The sequence below is a fragment of the Aethina tumida genome, chromosome 5, assembly GCF_024364675.1.
Source record: "Aethina tumida isolate Nest 87 chromosome 5, icAetTumi1.1, whole genome shotgun sequence".
Taxonomy (NCBI): Eukaryota; Metazoa; Arthropoda; class Insecta; order Coleoptera; family Nitidulidae; genus Aethina; species Aethina tumida.
In genome coordinates, this window is record NC_065439.1 from 4,150,892 (window position 1) to 4,169,449 (window position 18,558).

An 18,558-nucleotide genomic window follows, 5' to 3' on the forward strand; every position below is an offset into this window, starting at 1 on the left:
AAAGTTTTATTAATGTTTATCTTTGTTAATAAATATTTTGTTATACAATACAAATATCAGTTCTGCTGTATAACTAATATTAATTATTATATCAATTTATTAAAAATATATATTTTCAGTTACAGTTTTCTATCGATAAATATAACATACATAAAACATTAAAATATTAATATTATTACAGTTAACTTACATATACTCATAAATGTAAAAAAGAAGAGAAACAATTAATACATAATATCACATAAATTAATAAAGATAATAAAGGTGGTCGTTTCATTCCCATACTGCGTAGTTTAATTGTTAATGAAAAACAATTTTTTCATTGCCAATTACCATTATGCACTTTAAACCCACGTACATTAAACTCGTTTATTTAATGCCCATAGTCAGGTATCGCGCACGAAAAAAGAAACGAAATTATTAAAAAATAATGCCGCCAAAATTTAGTGGTCGTGTAAACTAGAGTTTTATTGTTGTATTATGCGCGAGTGCCTCGAAGAAAATGGCTTTTGCACCATTTAGGAGTCTGATGGGAACTTTGGATTATTATGTTCGTGGTAAGGGTGAGTGTAAATATCGTCTTTAAACGTTTTCCAACGGTCTACGTAGTAAAGTTGTTGCCCCAATGTTTTCATAATCATCCCAGTTTGTGGGATTGTCTGACGTAAATTTTGGTTTGCTTTTAAAGGTCTAAAACAACTCATGTAGATAACATGAGAACAACTTTTACAGTTACAGAAATAACTGATATTAATATGAATGAATAATTAATTAAGAACTTAATAAAATGATAAGCCAAGATTATTTTCTTCCATGACAATGTCCATTGTCTGCCAATTTTAAATTAATTAATTAATTTACTATAAATTTTTAAGAGTTTGTAGCTAAAATAAGACATGTCAAGTGATTGATAGTTCGTTTATTTATAGATTATCTTATCTTTAATGATTTAAATGTATTAATTATATTCATATTGAATAATCGAACGAAGACGTATTTTTAATAAATTTGAAAATGTTATTATTGAATGATATCATTCCTGTAAATATACAGTTTGTTGTACAATTTTGTCATGTTCATTAATATTTGTGGAGTCATACATTACGAGACACATTGCAAAACAAATTACTTTTATCAGAAAATAATCATATAAACTGAAACATAAAAATTAAATGAACTATAAAATTACATTAAATTTCATTTACTTATCTGATGATATTAGAACTAATATTCATACATTCCTCGGGGGTATAAAAAGTGGTATAATTAGTACCACCCCCCGGGATAACGGAGGATAAAAATTAATATTGAAATAGTGAAATTGGCCATAAAAGAGGACTTAAAAATTATCATATTAATATAAATTGTATTGCAAAATAAGGCAATTTGTAAACACGTTTCCATTTACGAAGTTATTATTCGCACAAGTTTTGCAGCTTCATTTTTGCTGACCCTCTTAAGCCTTGCCCAAAGTGAAGTTTAAATTGGAGAGGATTTAACATTTTATATAACGATTTAGCTATGCGCATTCTAAACCGGATTATTGTATAAAATATAAATCTACAAAACTTCCCCACACAAAATGGACCACACCGTTCAGGGAATTGAATTATTAATTTGTGTTAAAATACAACATGGGCAGCATGTATTTACCTCAGAAATTTCAGTAACTAACTGATAGATTTCCTGATATATTTTCCTGACTGGGATTTTCAATATCATTGATTAACAAGTTCTAACTTTTAAAATATAAATACATTTTGTTATATTTTATTTACTCATCAGTCATTTGATTTTTTTTCCTAGAAAAGCTAGATGGGTGAATGAAGAAAAGATATATCAAAGCTTTAAGGATGAATAAAGTATGGTGTAGCATCCTGATTTCTTAAATTAGGAATATCTAAAGAAAACATACTTTACTCATTAGTTCCAAACAAGATCATTAATTACGTCAGTATCTAACAAGATGTTTAAAGTTTAAAGAATAATAGAGAAAAGGTTGGTTCAAAATTGAAATCCGATTCCGTGTAATTCACGACCAACTTATTAATGGCAGTTGTACAAAAGTTCCAGACTGAAAGCATAAATCATTGACGTTTAAGAGGAGCGTAGTTAGAGGAGAGTCTTTATTCCCATTAAACGATGGTTCTTCTCCATGTTAATGGAGAAACGATTACCTTAGATAATTTCTGCATTTTAACGTGTCTGTAATAAACTTTTTGATTTACAGCTTCATTGTATCAAAGTGATACACTTTAGACATTGTATCAAGTACATAAATCTCAACATTTTCAATTCTTTAGGCATTGTTATAAACAATTTGTAAAAGATAAATAATATCAAGTATTACTAATTCCATATTTGTACAACAACAAACTTTGGCGTGATCAAATGTGTGGAAATACATTAAACGGGAATTATTAATTTTTTGTTATCGCTTATGATGAACAGTCATGCACATCACATGATTTATCTCATCCTCTTTAAAGATCCCACGCTCGACGCTGTTAAATTTATTCACGTACAGTACTACTAGTTTTAGTACCTTAAAATTAATACATGTTAACTGGGTTCTTTAACCTCCCCATAAAATCGAGTAATTCGACGTGAAAACCCCCAAAAGTTAATTTCCACGTTCGTTATTAAGCACTGCGATAACTTTCACTTTCAAATACACAAACCGAACGATACACAATGTAGTAAAGGCACACCGCATTATCGTATATCGACCCCTGACCTCGGACGTAATTCGGTCGACACAATCGAAATATATTTATGGCCATTGATCATCAAAAGCCGGCTGGAATTCCGCCACCGGTTTGGGGTTAGAATCTTTGCCAAAACAAACCCCCTACGAGAAAATCGATGCGGCCGGTTCCGCGCAAACGCCGACAGTTCCTGCTGGCTTGTCGTGTTCGCAGGAATTGACCTGTATTTATGTTGAAAATGTGATAAATCGGATAATATAAGTGGAAGAGGATGTGTATTGTCGGACGACCACGACGACTCGATGTTTTAAACAGTATTAAACTGGTGCAGCTCAGTTTGCACAGACATGTGAGAGTCGACAGTGATTGTTGCTGTTCTGTGAAGTTTACCGTTGATGTTGTTGTTGTTGTTGATGTTTAAGATGTAGTTTATATATTAATCGTATTATATATAGTCAAATACGCTCACAGTTAATTAGTGTTAATGTAATAATACAACAATGGGCAATCTACAAACGGGAGACGCCAAACAGCCCAAAACGGGCAAGTCCCCGGGCAAGATAAAAGGCAAAATAAAGTTGGGCAAGGCGAAAAAATCGAAAGACGAACTCCAGTTCACGGGTGTCGTGCCGGAAGAGAGCGACGTAGAAGAACATGCGTCCGAAAGGCCGGTTAAAAAGTCTCCGGCACCGACAATCAAACATCCCGAGGTCCTGGTGACCGACTCTTGGCGGGCGGTCAACAGGACGAGCGGGGACGGCGCTGAGGCCGAAATCTCGCCGCCCAGCGCCGTCTCGTCCAGCTCCGACTCCAACTTCACCGACCCACTGACACCTGTGGGTTTCAATGCGGAGCACAACGAGTGCTATCAGAGCGAGGAGAGCATTTTGGATGTGGAGGTGCCGAACACGGTACAGGACAATTTCTTGCACAATTTGACGCTGAACAGGTAAATTTTGTTGGTTGCCTTTCTTGGGTTTTTCATGTAAAGCAACACTTTTTTGGTTGAGTACAGAATGGGACTGAGAGGAAGGGAGAAGAGGTACAGGTAAATTGTACTCTTGTTGGTAGAATTGGTCTTCATTGGTATCTAGTTCTTCATCATTAAATCATTATCCTTTTTTGACCAAACTTTTAGTACCAATAAGTACTTTCCTGGCAGAACATTTTAGAACTATATTGATTGTAATTTCTTGTCTTGTAGATTTCTTAAATATTTCATCAATAATAGCAAAATAATTCTCTTTAATTTAGAACTTGAATCTGTTTTTAGTAAATTTCCTGTAGTTTTCTCGACGTCTTATACATGATTTGATTTTTGTCTAAAACGTCACTTTTACAGAAAAATGTAAATTTGTGGGGCAGGATAGGATCCAAAAAATTCCAGTCATGTGTGTACCATTGAGAATCATGTCATGTTCTGCCTAATCCATGTCTGTTTAAAAATGTAAATATCCAAATATTGAGTATTAGCACTAATCTATTGCATTTGACAGTTTAACCTACAAACAGATTTTTCCCCGATACTCCAAGCATCAATTTAATTAGAGACTCGCCGACATAATTGATTGTATCGTGTTGGGTTGTAATTTTGTTGAACCGGCTAAGACCGGATTTGCTAATTAATTAACTGAACCGATGGACTTCAAGGTGCTTAATTTCGATCCAGTGCCTAATGAAAGGCTTGGGGTGAAAAGTTTTCGAGCCCTCTAATCTATCTAGTGGTGGAAGGTAAATTATCCATCCTGCAACTGATCTATACAAATTAAGCACCCTGCAAGTTGAAGTGTCTGGAACAGGTTTCTGAATCGAGCTTCCTTCCAGTTTCAAACTGAACGAATATCGTGCACGGCATGAGGAAGAGCGCACGAAAAAATTGAGCAAACTTGGTGTGTCCAGGACCAGTCAGATAAGCCTGGACAGTGACCCACGCGAATGTTTCGTCAGTGATAACGTTGAAGTGGTGAGCAATGATGAAGTTTCAGTGGCGGAGAGTCTGAGCCGTGACGATGGCACCCTCAAACGGAGGTCGCACAAGGACGAGGATGATGGACAGAAGGTTGCGAAAATGGTTAAGAGGATGTCTGACGTTAGTTTGTCTAACGGTAGGTAAACATGTGGTGCAGACGACATGGAAATGACGGGGGTCTATCTGGCAATGATTGTTGCACGATATTTTTAGAAGGGGTTTGTTTCGTGCGTCGATCACAGTCTGTTTATTGATGTGTTACAAGTTTACGATGCTAATCTGTTGTCGTCCTTATCAATTTATTGCACTGTTTTAGATAAATGACGACCAAAAAGATTTAAAAAGTATGTTTTTATTTAGTTTAGTTTGAAAGTGGTTTTAATGGTTTCATAACATGGTGAGTTACTTATACAATAAACAATAAAATCCATCAATTCCAAAAGTTTTAACCGAAAATATGTATAATTAATTAGGCGCCAATTAATCTTTAGATATCTTATCTTAGATATAAGTAACAATGAGATGAATATATTTATATCATTCATATGATTGAATGCAGTATATTTGTAGAATTTAGCATCAGATGATGTGAAATATTAAAAGTCAAATGGGAATAAAAACTTGGAAATGTTTTGGCTAAATTATTTTACTGGTCATAAGGTAACAAATACATCGAATTAGTTTTTCCTTAATAAATAATTTTATTTATAGGAACTTAATGGATTAATTATCGAAAAATGCCAATAATTACTTTATTATATATTTAATTTGGTCAAATATGATTTAAAATAATCTCTCTTTTGTTTAATTGTTAATTTAAAACAATTATATCTTAGTAATGATTCATTTGTATGGCTTATTTGCAAACAGGCTGTATATAAATTAGTTTTTGTGTAAACCAGCACCAAACATTGGTCAAATATGTTTCAAAAACATTTCCATAACCTAATTTTAAATGTGTCCGTTCGAAATATTTGAAAATACGTCTTAATAAACGTTGTTGATTTTAAAATGTATAAGTGTAAATGTAAAATCACGTGCCATGGTACCGAATCTGAAGCCTGAGCATAATAAAAGAGGAGTAACAATTAATTTGGTTCGCAGGACAACCGGAGTACAAGAGACACATGTCAGTGCCTGCGGAGCCCTGCAAGTCAGTATCGACGGACACCCCCGTGTTGAAGAAACTCGCACCCCTCACACTAAGCAAAGCGGAGTTGGAATCGAAAGTTTCCAAGCCGAAGTTTGTGCCGGAGAAGTTGGACTTTCAGTTATACGAAAAGTTCGAAGGTGAGTGCTCAGATGTCCTCTATGATTACGAAACTGTCCGATGCAGTTACGTATTGTCATCTGTCTCTGACATCAGATAATCCCGCAAAAAAGATTCCCCCATCTTGATATAATATTTATTGGATGGGATTTAAACAAGTTTATATTTGATAACCGACAGATAATAATGATTAATTGATTTTAGTTATATTTAATACGAAATTCTAAATTAAACAATCGAAATCTAATGTGGGGAAATAGCAAGTTGAAACGCTGCTCCGTATAAATTTGAATAAACATTTGCCCACGGTAAACAGCGACTGTTATAATTTGCAAAAGTAAAGCTGAAGTCGCGACCCAACACCGGAGAAAATCCAATTATCTCCCGGTGCTAAGTCTTGGCGCCAATTTCCACGAAAACCGCGCACCGTCGTCTCTTCAGCTTTGGCCTTTTGTCATTTTATTTGTTTGTGTTGTCGTCGGGACTGCTGCCTTCAATTGGGCCGAGTTGTTTTAGAAGAGTACTTTTTATTCGGGGACAAACAATTAGTCAGACATTGGAATAAAATGTTTGTTCATTTTATCCAATTAAAAAACCTGAGTTCAAAGTTAAACTCTTAAAACTCGTTAATTTGAAAATAATCGTATTTAAATCAAAATGTACAAAATTGTATTTCCTCCAATTTCCAATTGATGAATTAATCTGTTGATTGGATTGAGTTACTGCGAAATTCGTACCAATTTATTGTACAACAAATCATCGCAGCATTTCATATTTCTACAAATAAACAAACTTTAATTATATAATATTTATTTGTTATGGCATCGTTGCGTTTTAGCTATTTGCACATTTTGTATTCATACGTTGTTCCTGAATAATGGATATTTTCATTAATTAAACTAAGTAGTTTGTGCTCTGCACAAATGTGTACATATTAAAATTAATTAAAATTATTTTCCGTTTCCAAAAAGAGGAACTGACAAAAGTCTTTCATAAATTAAAATGGCTAATTTAAATAATTAATAAGTCATTACTCAAATGGCAAAAATATAATGAAACAAAAAACTCATCACACGAAGATTTAGCATTAAAATATATAAAAAAAATATTAAATTAAAATGTAATTAGGTAAAATTTATTTGTTGAGTTTTATTTTCACATTTTGTTTCCATCGAAAAGTACAGAGTTAAATACAAAAAATGTCAATTAAATAATTGGAAACATGAACAATTTAAATATAATTTTAATGAAATTGTAACACAAAGCATAATGTTATAGTCGTTTTCTTAGGTAATAATTCGGTGCAATCATTGTTTAAGTTAATTGCAGACTTTTACTTTGATTGGTTAGTTAAAGGGAACGCACCGTTGCAAAATTGAATAAAAGTGAAAATTATTACACAAACAGTAATTAGTTGAAGCAGATTATTCCGATTTGAGGAACTGAATTAAATATTTGAAAGGGAGGAACATTACTTGTGTATAACTATAACTGTAATTACATAAATTTAATTGTTTAATCTTTGACCTGCTTTGTTTATTTATATGGTTGTAATTTATTTAAATCACGTTTGTACATTCATTACCAAATGGTTTAGTTTAATTAATGAAAATATCCATTATACGGAAACATTATATGAATTCAAAATGTGCAAATAACTTTAAACTACAACAAAGTACTACAAATAAATATTATGTAATTAAATTTTGTTTGTTTTAAAATCAAATCCTGTGATGATTTGTTGTGTAATAAATTAAATGTATTTTATACAAATTCTGCATTAACACAATCCAATCAGCGGATTTATTTATCCATTGAAAAACATCGATACAATAATACAATTACACAATAAAACATTTCTAATTAATATAGAATAAATAATTCAATTTTGATGGTCTTCAGTTTGTCCCCCACAAAATAATCGTCTTCATTTGTATAAACTGTTGATAAGTTTGAGGACAATGTAATCACCACAAACGAGGTTTAAATTATCATATAAATTGAAACAAATTTGTTCTTTGTTGTGGTGCTTTTGCGCCAAACTTGAAATATTCTTGGCAACACTTTTTTAGTTTGAATTAATCGTTGCCATCCTGCTGCCCGGAGTAAAATAGATTGCAAGTGGTCGTTCGTTTCCTATCGCAGTAAGTGCCGTTTAACATCGATTAAAATTTACATTGTAATTATGCGAGGCACCGAAATTGCTTTACATCTATTAGCATAAATCAATTAGCCCCAATTCATTATGCCGGTACTGATTACCCCGTTCTTCGCAGACAAAACGGAAACTCGCCCAATAAAAAACCATTAGACACATAAAATGGGCATTTAGAAAAAAAGACGGTCGCAATGGTTGATCGTCATCCGTTCGGGCCGAAGCGCCGGAATCACAACACGGAACTGCAGGCAAGGTGAAGCCTAGTTAGATATGCTTTTTGAATTTACTAAATAACGTAACCAGCGGGCCATGCATCCTCAGAATTCACTTACACTCATTCGCTCTTCCGTCATCGCGTTCGGCGGTTTAACCAGTGTTATCATGGTGATGGTGTTGGAGCTGCGGTGTCGTTTCAAACTTTGACACGTCTGTTTGTTGTTGTTTTTTTTTTTGAATCTCAAACAACGCTTCCTCCTGCGGTTAGTTCTAAATTTTCGTGGCATAAAATAATAATTATTTTATGAATTTGTCAATTTCACTGACGTTTATTGATATAATGATATTATGTAGCTTCAACGTTACAGGTCATCAGTTGGTGAATTGGTATCTTTCTGAGGTGAACGACAAAGCCTACCTCAATGAGTTCCTGAGCGGTTCCGACTTAAAGATTCTGGCTGTCCAATTCTGCACGCACCTCCTGGCGGCGGGTGTCCTCCGACAGATTCCAGACAAGAACGTCGAAATATCGAATATATTCAAGGTAAGAATACTTTTACAAGAACTTGTTCTTTCGTGCTACACAAGTGAACCAATTCCAGCCAGATTGTATGTACTACTGGACCCATGCGGAGACGCCGGTTTCGATGCCCCAAACACCAGGTCGCCTCAGCATGGTCTCGTGGCCACCCACCTCCGACTCGGATGTATTCATCTCACCGACGGGCCAATCGGAATTGCTCGACCATCTCGAATTTCGGGCGGCGTCGGAGCTCAAGGGCACAGTCCGCGACGTCGAATTCTTAGCTCTTGAGGAGGAGGTGAAGCGCCTCAACCAGGAGCTGGACAAGTACCGCACCTTGGTCGAAATCCAGGCACTGACCGACAATGCCAGGAAGGATTTCGCGTCTCCTGTTGAGGAGGCGAAAACGATCTGTGATACTAAAGGTAAGATTAATGAAGCGACCAAAGAAGACAGAGCTGATGGTGTTGGAGTGAACGTCGAAGTGCAAACCATCGTTCAGATGAAATCTGTTGAAGTACAAACAGTTGAAGAGGAAACGAGTCGTAGAGATGTTGATGTACAAACAGACATAAAACAATGTAAAGACGTGGGATCAATGATAGACAATAATGAAGGCGATTCTGCCCAAGACAAAACGAAAATTACCAATTCTGAGACAATTCCTTCTCCTACACTTCCAACAATCGCACCACCACCTCCCCCAATGCCTATCACAATCGTATCATCACCTCCTCCAATGGCAACACCACCACCACCACCACCTCCTTCTCTGTCTGGAATGTGTGGTCCACCTCCGCCTCCAATGCCGGATGCATGCGGACCTCCACCCCCTCCTATGCCCGGCATGGGTGCTCCACCTCCACCTCCTCCTTTGCCAGGTATGGCTGGCCCTCCACCTCCTCCTATGCCCGGCATGAGTGGCCCTCCTCCTCCTCCTATGCCCAGTATGAATGGTCCTCCACCTCCTCCTATGCCCGGCATGGGTGGTCCTCCACCACCTCCCATGCCCGGTATGAGTGGCCCCCCACCTCCTCCTATGCCTGGAATGGGAGGTCCGCCTCCCCCGCCGATACCTGGAATGCCGCCACCACCTCCAATGATGGGCGGAGGTCCGCCACCTCCGCCCCCACCTTTGGGAGGACCTACTCCTCTGCCTGCGCCGCCAGCTGGAGGATGGAACCCGCAGAAAGCAGGTACGTGGTTATAAACAAATATGGTTATAAAGATTTAATTGTGACGTTTAACTTGTGCCATGTCTTGGTTTTGCTTTAGAAAAAATGATTGCCAACTATTGTAATTAGTTAGTTACAAAATCACACAGAGATAAATCACATTTTCTAAACCAAAAGATTTAAATCATCTCATGTAAATGTTAAATTTTGAATGCTCACGGTGGAAAGAAACAAAGCCCTTCGTATCCAATCCGGAGAGATAATGTTTTATCCTGACTGCACTACTCAATTATAAAGCTCAACGCGGAACGTTTCATTTAGCGGAGGAAGGAAATACTCATTCCCGACAAAGTGGTAACATTTGCAAAATAAAAACACGACCCGGTTTTTGCAGCAAGAATCGCACACAAAGCGAGATCGTATTGTTTAAAATAAGGATTAGACTGAACACATTGTTATTTCAGCTACCGGAGAGGATTACACAGCTGTTGTACGACCGGGAATATATTATACAATGTTGCAATCTCTGTGCAATTGTGCGGTGCAATTTTAAATGAGCCGAATTTACCGCTTCGCTGTGTACGGAGATAAAGCATTTTTATCGTGTGTTATTTATAGTAAAAACGTTCGAAATGTATCACCCCTTACTATTTTTTATATCGTGACAGACCATGAGCATTTAAAATTGTCATTGTCACAGATTATTTTGTTCACCAATTTTTATATTTTATTGAGTTGTAGTACTGAGAATGCACCTTTCCTTCTTTATGTTTGTGTAGTGGCTCCAACGTTTCCGGTACCCTTAGGTAAGAATTTTACTACGCAACAAACTTCATCTGGTTTAGCTTTGATCCACATTGGGGTGGTGCTTTTTTGCATTTTTGTTATTATCATAATATATGCGAAATATCCATTTTGTACTTATTTTCTTTCTATTTCCATTCGTTCATCAGCTTTCCAACAATCATTATCAAAATATTTTACGTACAAAACGGATGTTCCCATTTTCTAAACACATGTATGCTTCATTCGCAAGAAACTACAATAGGTTTCCCAGTCGTAATCCCTCATACTCTTCCAGCTTTAAGAAAAACCCCGATCAACCCCTCAGTACCAATGAAACCGTTGTACTGGACCAGAATCGTGGCTCAAAATACTGCTGCAGAAGAACCGTCGTCAGCTCTGTGGACCCAAATCGACGAACTGCCTCTCGAAGACCTCCACGAATTTACGGATTTATTTTCACGTCAAGTGATCGTCAGGACGCCCACTGTTAAGAAAGAAGTGAAGAAGACCAAGGTGGAAGCGGTCAAACTGCTGGACAGCAAACGGTCCCAAAATGTTGGAATCCTGGCACAAAGTCTGCACGTCGATTTCCAGGAGATCGAAAACGCAGTCTACAACTTTGACACGTCCATCGTTAGTCTGGAGGCGTTACAACAAATTTATGAAGTGGTGAGCCTAATTTATGCATTTATTCGGTTCTATTGTAAAACTGGATCAGCCCCAACGTAATTATATATGGCAGAATTAACGGTCGTACCTTGTTCGCCATCCATAAACTTTAAGACTCGAATATAGCGCGGCGAAATATATATAAATCGGCACCGGGGAAATTATCCTTTTGTGCAATTTACGACTGAGCTGCATTAAATTTGGTTTATGCCGTTTGTGCAAATAACGGCGCGACTGCAATCCCTGCAATTAATATTACTTATTATAATTAGACTCTTGCATGTGGAGAAATCGGTGATTTAACTTCACGAGAAATATCCGAGATTTAGTCAAATGAAATAGATTAATTTTAAGATTAGGCTTGACAAATGTTTTCTTTTTCATCTGACGTTGCATTGATGCAACTTTCTTTTGGTTTTATAACTGAACTCAATGTTGTTGTGTTTGTTTTTAGCGTGCCAACTCGGAGGAACTTTCGATGATCAAAGATCATTTGGCCACAAAGCCGGAGATTCCCTTAGACAAGCCGGAGCAATTCCTCTACGAGCTCTCGGAAATATCAAATTTCGCCGAAAGGATTTCATGTCTGATGTTCCAGGTGGAATTTGAAGATTCAATAAGCACCATTAGTCACACGTTGACGAATCTGCGAACAGCCTGCGAGGTACTCATCTATCCATGTTGTTTTTAAGCTGTATTTAAATTGTAATTTCAGTATTTAGTAAAGAGCAAAGAACTAAAAGAAGTACTGGCGATAATCCTAACCCTGGGTAACTATATGAACGGAGGCAACATGACCAGAGGTCAAGCGGATGGTTTCGGACTGGAGATTCTTCCCAAAATCAGGGACGTGAAATCGAACAAAGACTCCAAAGTAACTTTATTGCACTATGTGATCAGAATCTATTTAAAAAAAATCGAAACTCCGTTTGAACCTAACCTGTCCCTGCCGGTACCGGAACCCGGTGATATTAGAAGGGCTGCGTCCGTTAATTTTGACGAATTAAAGCAGGACCTGCACAAGTTACAAAAACAATTGAAAGGTACAAAACTCATCGATTTTGCTTCGGTGTTTGTAATAGTTTTCCTTTGTAGATTGTGAAAGATGTACGGAAAAGGTAATACAAGCTTCCACGGAGGAGAACCTGCAACCCTTCAAAGATAAAATGACAAACTTCCTGGAGAACTCGAAGAAACATTTAGCGGCGGAGTTCGAAAACTTGGAAGATTGTCAACAAGAGTTCATTAAAACAATGAAATTCTATTTATTTAAGCCTAAAACTGGAACGCTGGAATCGTATCCACCCAATTCCTTCTTTGAGTTATGGTTGCCGTTTTGTGTTGACTTCAAAGATATTTTTAAGAATGAACTTATTCGTTTAGAAAAGGAAAGGTGCGCTAATTTATTAATAATTGTTTGTGATTGCCATCAGTAATGTCATCTTGTTTTAGAATTCAAGAAATAAAAAAGAAGGAAAACGAAAGATTATCGGAAATAAAAACAATCAAAGAAAGGGAGAATGGTTTAAAGGCAAAAATCAAGCGATATCAAGCCAAACAAAAGATTAATTAAATTAAATAAATTATTTTTCATAAGATTATCGATTTTTATTGATTTATCACAATACCTAAACATCACCTGGGTACAACCCAGATATGTATGTTAATTTAATTAAACACTTTTAAATATTTTTAACAAATAACATCTTTTTAGCATTGGACCAAGTGACAAAAATGACAAAAGTTTTAAAAATAGTCTCCTTGAATCAAAAATAAGAAAATGAGTATTCGTAGTTGCCTAACTATCAATTATATAAAACATGTTGAAAAATACCATACATAACCTAGAAAATCATACAACCACACAAGCTCCTTTGCCAATGTGGAAAGTTGTTATAATATATCTAAAGAAAACTAATTTCTTTTTTATTAGTGGTTCTGAACAAAATAAACAAACATGTCCGTGTGGAACGTTCGAAATTTAATGTCACCACCAATTAACAGTGTGAAATGTATCACAGAAAACATTGGTATTTCTTTTAATCATTAATACATTAAGACATTTTTATTCCTATTGCTTTTTAGATATTGTTAGACTGAGACAAAGTTTCGAAGATGCCAAAGAGTTTTACTCGTCCTGTTACATATTATATACAGAGGCAGCACTTCTCTCAACAACAATATACAGAATGAAACTGAAGTTTAGAATGCACAAGGATTTTAAGTACATGGAAAAAGTAAGCAAGTGCTTGGAGATATTTTTCAAAATGAACTTGTCCAACCACATAAATTATTTCCTTCAATTAATTCCTGGACCTGCAAAAAAAGTTAGTTATTTACCCACTAGAGATATGTTAGATTATATTTTAGTGAGATTGCAAGGATTGTCCAAGCTGCTGGTTCGAATTGTGGAGACTAGTAAAATAGCTGCAGACTTGTTACAACAAAAACTGCACACTGGAAACTTTTGGATGATCACACTACTTTCGTTTTCTATGGTTTCTAGAGTGTATGTTATAGCCAGATATATGGCTAAGTTCACTTGTAACATTTATGATAAAATTATACCATTCAGAAATAAATTGCATAACACAAGTAGCAATAATTTTCTGCCACAAGATTATATTCTTCCAAAAGATTTAAGACATTGGTTGAATGTAGATTGGATTGATGAGGAAGTTAAAATTATTGAGATTGATGATGAACTTCTGTCGATAAAATTCTTTGATTTGGTTGACGAGGATGATGATGATGTGGAATTTTGCAAAGAATATATAGACATTAAAGATGATGATGATGATAAAGATGATGAGGTCCAACTAACTGCAGCCGATATTGTAAAAAAAGTTAAAAAAAAGATGGATGTGACTGTTTTAAGAGGATTTGTTGATGACGATGTTGGAGAAGTTATTGATTTGGCTGAAGAAAGTATGCAAACAGACAAATCTAATACAGAAGCACAAAACAAAGATACTCCTGTGGAAATAATATTGGATGATACTGACGCAGGTGAAGAATTATTAGCCATATCAGATACATCTGAAATTGAAGTTATACAAAATACAATAGAAGAATCCAAATCAACAACAACAAATAAAAGAAAGATAGGAATTGAATTAAAAAATCAACAATCTAGACCCAAGAAGAAAAAGAAAAATTCATCTGATGGAGAAAATATATCACCAGCAAAACAAAAACAGGTTAAAAAAGTTACTAAAATGGAAGTTGATTTGTCACAAGAAACTAAAATAAAGAAAAAGAAGAGAAATAGTAACAATTTATTGAGGAAAGCAGAACAAGAAAGTCCTAATAAAAAACAGAAAAAGGAATCCAATGTAAAATGTAAGTGTAAAATAAAAAATCAGTTAAGGACTAAAAAGAGGAAAGTGATAAAATGCAAACTTTGTGCAAAGTAAATAAATGATTGATTGATCACTGTTAATTATTAAAATAAATAAAAAAGTTGTTTTTGTAAAAGTGATTTATTTAAACAATAAATAACAATTGGTGAATTTTAACCTGAGTTTTGGCTTAAACGGTCTTACAAAGCCTGATTGTACTTGATCATTATAGAAATTGAATTAAAATGTTTTATTTACACTTTTTTCTATACTAACACGTAGTGCTAAGAACAATAGGGTAAAATTTCTTCTATACCATTCTAAATTATACTTGACATGATTATGCCAATTTTTGTCTAAAAATGTTTTATAGAAATCGCTCATTTCATCAGCTGTTAACTGCTTTTTCTCCTCTCCCTCAACTTGATGTTTATTAATATATTCTTGGCGTTCCTAAAACATTACATAATATACCAAAAATAATAATAAACAATAACAATTTATTACTTTGATAAAGTTTGTGTTGTGTCTTGCCCAAAATTCTTGATTCCATGCCTGTGTAGCATCTTGTAGCGTTCGTAATTTGTGTTGCAAAGCAGTTTCATTCAATAATCTTTTTCTAATAATTGGACGGAGGTTGGAAACTGGATCTGGTGGTCCAATGATGTCTACATCATCTTGTTCGTCTATTACGATTACAGGATCTTCGAGGGCTTTTTCCAATAATACTGCTTGAGGGGTTGTTCTGGCAGTTCGTTTTATTACCTATAAATAAGTTTTATTTGAAAACAGAACGTGCAATATAACCTATAATGTTACGTAATTTATACTTACGTGATTTACTAATTGTTGACTAGGTTTATTAGGTAGAAACTTAATAAATGAGGTAAGTACCATTATGGGTGGATGTGTCTTACTTGATATTTTTAATTGTACATTATTTTGGAACCTTGTTAGGAAACTATCCTAGAAAAGGTTAGAAAGAACTGTCAAAAACGCCGAGAATGTCACCCAACATATTTTATTACGCCTGATTTATATACAACCAACATTACATTAATAGATTTTTTTAATTAACTCGGCAAGTAATTTTTTTTACTTTTAAGACAATTTATTGACTAAATATGTAAATAAAATTACCATTAAAAGTAAAAATATTCAAAATTTAAGACGAATTTTTAATCGTTGTTCATTTGTTCCAATATTCATCCAATTTTAAATACTTTTTCACTTCGTTTTAAAACTAAACTAAAATAAAACGATGCTATTCATAATATAAATGTGTAAAGAATAAATAAATTTAACATATAATAAGTGTTTTTTATTAATTAAACAATCATAACAAATCTATAACATTTAGTATAGAAAGAACATTATTAATTAATAGAATAAGTTACAATTTGTATTTATAATATCCTTCCCCAGTCTTCCTACCCAATTTTCCTTCTTTAACTAGTTTCTCCTGGGATTTGGGTACTTTAAAAAGAGGATTGTCTGGGAATTTTTCTTGCCAACCTTTCATTATAAAGTAGGATGTATCATGTCCTGTATAATCAGACAACTCAATTGGACCCATAGGATATCCAGCTCCAAGTTTCATAGCAGTATCAATGTCCTCAGGGGATGCGTCTCCTAATAACAAATAAATTAATTAACTTGTTCATTAATAAAAATGTATAATACTAACCTCGCTCCATCATTCTTATAGCTTCAGCAACATATGGGACTAATAGTCTGTTGACTACAAAACCAGGAGTGTCTTTGCATGTTATGCATGTCTTTCCAATGCTCTTCCCCCAAGCCATCAACGTCTGGTAAGTTTCCTCGGAGGTCTCAGGAATTCTCACCACTTCCAATAGTTTCATCACTGGTACGGGATTGAAGAAATGGAGTCCTCCGAATCGATCTTTACGATTCGTTAACGATGCTATTTCACCTAAAGATTTGACGCAATAATTGACGATACTAACTAGTGTGTTTTTGACTCATACCAATGGATAATGAACTGGTATTTGAAGCAAAAATCGTTTTTTGTGGAGCAATTTCGTCCAGGTGTTTAAACAATTTTTGTTTAATCTCCAAATTCTCCACAATGGCTTCCAACACTAGATCGGTATTTTGAACTGATTCGTCGACATTTGTGGATGATTTTATTTTAGATTGGGTTTCGTCCACGAAGTTTTTCATTTTAGCTTCCTCGCCATTGAACAATTTTTTAGCAACTCTGGCCAAACTTCCGCTGATGATTTTCGAAGCTTTGTTTAATTGCTCCTGGTTGATTTCTACCAGTGTTACGTTGTTTCCTGCTTGTGCTGCAACCTTATTGCTAATGTGATTAGTTTAAAAGAGTAATTTTGTATATTTTCAGAAATTTATTTAATTTGGACTAATAACTAATATTTATATAGAGATTTAATTTGAAAAAGACAATGAGGATTTACAAAATGTTTCAGAAACTTAATAGATTGAAACAATTTTCTAACATAGCAAGGACGATTGGACTTTGTACTTTTACATACGAGTAAACAAATGTATTAATATTTTTTGTTAATTACCTGTGCAATTCCTGAACCCATTAAGCCTCCCCCAATAACTGTTACATTTTTAATTGTATTTTTGACAGTGGAAGTGGAGAATCCACGTTTAATCACTCCCATGGATGTCATCTTGCCGGTTGCGAACTCAATGGTAAAAATATAAATAAACAAAAACGGTATATATAGGCTGATAACAGTAGATTATCTATCAGCGTCAGCGTAGCTTAAAAATATTCAAATTTACATTGCCTTAATGTGAGTACAATACTATTTTAAATTTACTATTTACTGGTTTTTAGTTATTGCCATTTTTTTTAATAAAAACAAAGAAATAATCTTTATAAATACTTAAAAATTTGAATAAAAAACTGAATTTTAATATCAATATAAATCCGTCACTGTTATCAGTGAGAGACAAAGTACAATTTATAATGTTTTTAAGACAACAAATAATATCAAAGGTCAGAAAAAATGCAAAATTCATCTATGACTTAAGAAAGCACATTGTAACTGACAACGTTTATTGAGAATTTATCTACAAAAATACATTGTTAATAACGGTCAATATAAAATACTAAAAATATATAAAAAAAATTATAAAAATACATTACTTGGTCAATTTAAGGGTCAATATATACAATACATAACTATTTATAAAGTGGAATAAAAAAATAAGTAATCAGACACATTTAGAATGGTAAAGAATCACTCTAAAATAAAAAAGGAAATCTTATTACCAAATATCAATAAAATAATCATACTTACACTTTGGATTTTGTTAATGGTAGATAAAAGATTGATGATAAAAATGATTTAATAAGATTTATGAGCGGCCGTTATTCTTGGAGTTTCTGTAATATAAATTACCAAGATTTTTGCTTTTACTCAAGTTGGAAAGAAACTTACGTCTTTGGTGCATCCATCGCAGAACCACTTAACGTTGTTCTTGTTGGACTCGAGAAAGTTCAATTCGGTTGCATTGTATTCGCTACAGTTGTAGTGCATGCAACCGTTGCAAGAGTCGGTGTTGCATTTTATGATCTTGTCGTCGGCCTGTCCTTTGATGTTCTCTTCGCATTTCACACAAAAATTTTTATTGCAGTCTGCCATTTTTGAAATGAGCTGTGTCTGGATTACGTGCGTGCAAGCAAAAATTGATGATTGTGAATAACTAACAAAATTTGTTGATTGGATACCTTATGAAAT

General features: G+C 34.5%; 4 protein-coding genes and 1 long non-coding RNA gene across 9 annotated transcripts; 2 read left to right on the plus strand and 3 right to left on the minus strand.

Moving 5' to 3' along the window:
• Positions 1–438: 438 nt before the first annotated feature.
• Positions 439–13,072, plus strand: LOC109600318 (formin-2-like). Of its 5 annotated transcripts, none has more exons than XM_049967359.1 (11): positions 2,928–3,657; positions 4,533–4,813; positions 5,782–5,967; positions 8,690–8,865; positions 8,924–10,040; positions 10,799–10,825; positions 11,101–11,474; positions 11,929–12,138; positions 12,190–12,517; positions 12,570–12,867; positions 12,927–13,072. In XM_049967359.1, exons 1-11 carry the CDS (start codon positions 3,209–3,211, stop codon positions 13,045–13,047), a joined length of 3,567 nt encoding a protein of 1,188 aa, XP_049823316.1. In that variant the 5' UTR covers positions 2,928–3,208; the 3' UTR covers positions 13,048–13,072. The 5 variants fall into 5 exon arrangements, with proteins under 5 accessions (XP_049823319.1, XP_049823317.1, XP_049823316.1 ...); XM_049967361.1 differs by lacking the exon at positions 2,928–3,657 and adding an exon at positions 4,024–4,155; XM_049967362.1 differs by lacking the exons at positions 2,928–3,657; positions 4,533–4,813 and adding an exon at positions 439–557.
• Positions 13,073–13,213: 141 nt separating this feature from the next.
• LOC126265556 (uncharacterized) lies at positions 13,214–14,992 on the plus strand. The gene is made up of 2 exons (XM_049967364.1): positions 13,214–13,504; positions 13,560–14,992. Exons 1-2 carry the CDS (start codon positions 13,432–13,434, stop codon positions 14,888–14,890), a joined length of 1,404 nt encoding a protein of 467 aa, XP_049823321.1. The 5' UTR covers positions 13,214–13,431; the 3' UTR covers positions 14,891–14,992.
• On the minus strand, positions 14,938–15,825 carry LOC109600333 (COA8 family protein CG14806, mitochondrial). Its single transcript, XM_020016472.2, has 3 exons — positions 15,650–15,825; positions 15,323–15,580; positions 14,938–15,268 (listed from the first exon to the last, which is right to left on the minus strand). Exons 1-3 carry the CDS (start codon positions 15,710–15,712, stop codon positions 15,056–15,058), a joined length of 534 nt encoding a protein of 177 aa, XP_019872031.1. The 5' UTR covers positions 15,713–15,825; the 3' UTR covers positions 14,938–15,055.
• Positions 15,826–16,165: 340 nt separating this feature from the next.
• LOC109600322 (hydroxyacyl-coenzyme A dehydrogenase, mitochondrial) lies at positions 16,166–17,560 on the minus strand. The gene is made up of 4 exons (XM_020016460.2): positions 17,371–17,560; positions 16,807–17,134; positions 16,503–16,751; positions 16,166–16,447 (listed from the first exon to the last, which is right to left on the minus strand). The coding sequence occupies exons 1-4, from the start codon at positions 17,479–17,481 to the stop codon at positions 16,209–16,211; spliced, it is 927 nt and encodes a 308-aa protein (XP_019872019.1). The 5' UTR covers positions 17,482–17,560; the 3' UTR covers positions 16,166–16,208.
• A 296-nt stretch (positions 17,561–17,856) lies between these two features.
• On the minus strand, positions 17,857–18,540 carry LOC109600331 (uncharacterized). Its single transcript, XR_002191612.2, has 3 exons — positions 18,259–18,540; positions 18,118–18,203; positions 17,857–18,062 (listed from the first exon to the last, which is right to left on the minus strand). It is a non-coding gene; the product is annotated as an uncharacterized LOC109600331 (long non-coding RNA).
• Between the last annotated feature and the right edge of the window lie 18 nt (positions 18,541–18,558).

What these genes read in the sequence shown, in the direction of transcription:
- LOC109600318 (XM_049967359.1), top strand. Translation starts at nt 3,209, where the DNA reads ATGGGCAATCTACAAACGGGAGACGCCAAACAGCCCAAAACGGGCAAG. An exon ending in TGACGTTAGTTTGTCTAACG is followed by an intron (nt 4,814 to 5,781) that starts GTAGGTAAACAT and finishes TTTGGTTCGCAG; the next exon opens with GACAACCGGAGTACAAGAGA. An exon ending in ATCTGCGAACAGCCTGCGAG is followed by an intron (nt 12,139 to 12,189) that starts GTACTCATCTAT and finishes TTGTAATTTCAG; the next exon opens with TATTTAGTAAAGAGCAAAGA.
- LOC126265556 (XM_049967364.1), top strand. Translation starts at nt 13,432, where the DNA reads ATGTCCGTGTGGAACGTTCGAAATTTAATGTCACCACCAATTAACAGT. An exon ending in ATGTATCACAGAAAACATTG is followed by an intron (nt 13,505 to 13,559) that starts GTATTTCTTTTA and finishes ATTGCTTTTTAG; the next exon opens with ATATTGTTAGACTGAGACAA.
- LOC109600333 (XM_020016472.2), bottom strand. Translation starts at nt 15,712, where the DNA reads ATGGTACTTACCTCATTTATTAAGTTTCTACCTAATAAACCTAGTCAA. An exon ending in GTCAACAATTAGTAAATCAC is followed by an intron (nt 15,581 to 15,649) that starts GTAAGTATAAAT and finishes ACTTATTTATAG; the next exon opens with GTAATAAAACGAACTGCCAG. An exon ending in ACAACACAAACTTTATCAAA is followed by an intron (nt 15,269 to 15,322) that starts GTAATAAATTGT and finishes GTAATGTTTTAG; the next exon opens with GAACGCCAAGAATATATTAA.
- LOC109600322 (XM_020016460.2), bottom strand. Translation starts at nt 17,481, where the DNA reads ATGACATCCATGGGAGTGATTAAACGTGGATTCTCCACTTCCACTGTC. An exon ending in TGGGTTCAGGAATTGCACAG is followed by an intron (nt 17,135 to 17,370) that starts GTAATTAACAAA and finishes ATTAGCAATAAG; the next exon opens with GTTGCAGCACAAGCAGGAAA. An exon ending in TACCAGTTCATTATCCATTG is followed by an intron (nt 16,752 to 16,806) that starts GTATGAGTCAAA and finishes TCAAATCTTTAG; the next exon opens with GTGAAATAGCATCGTTAACG.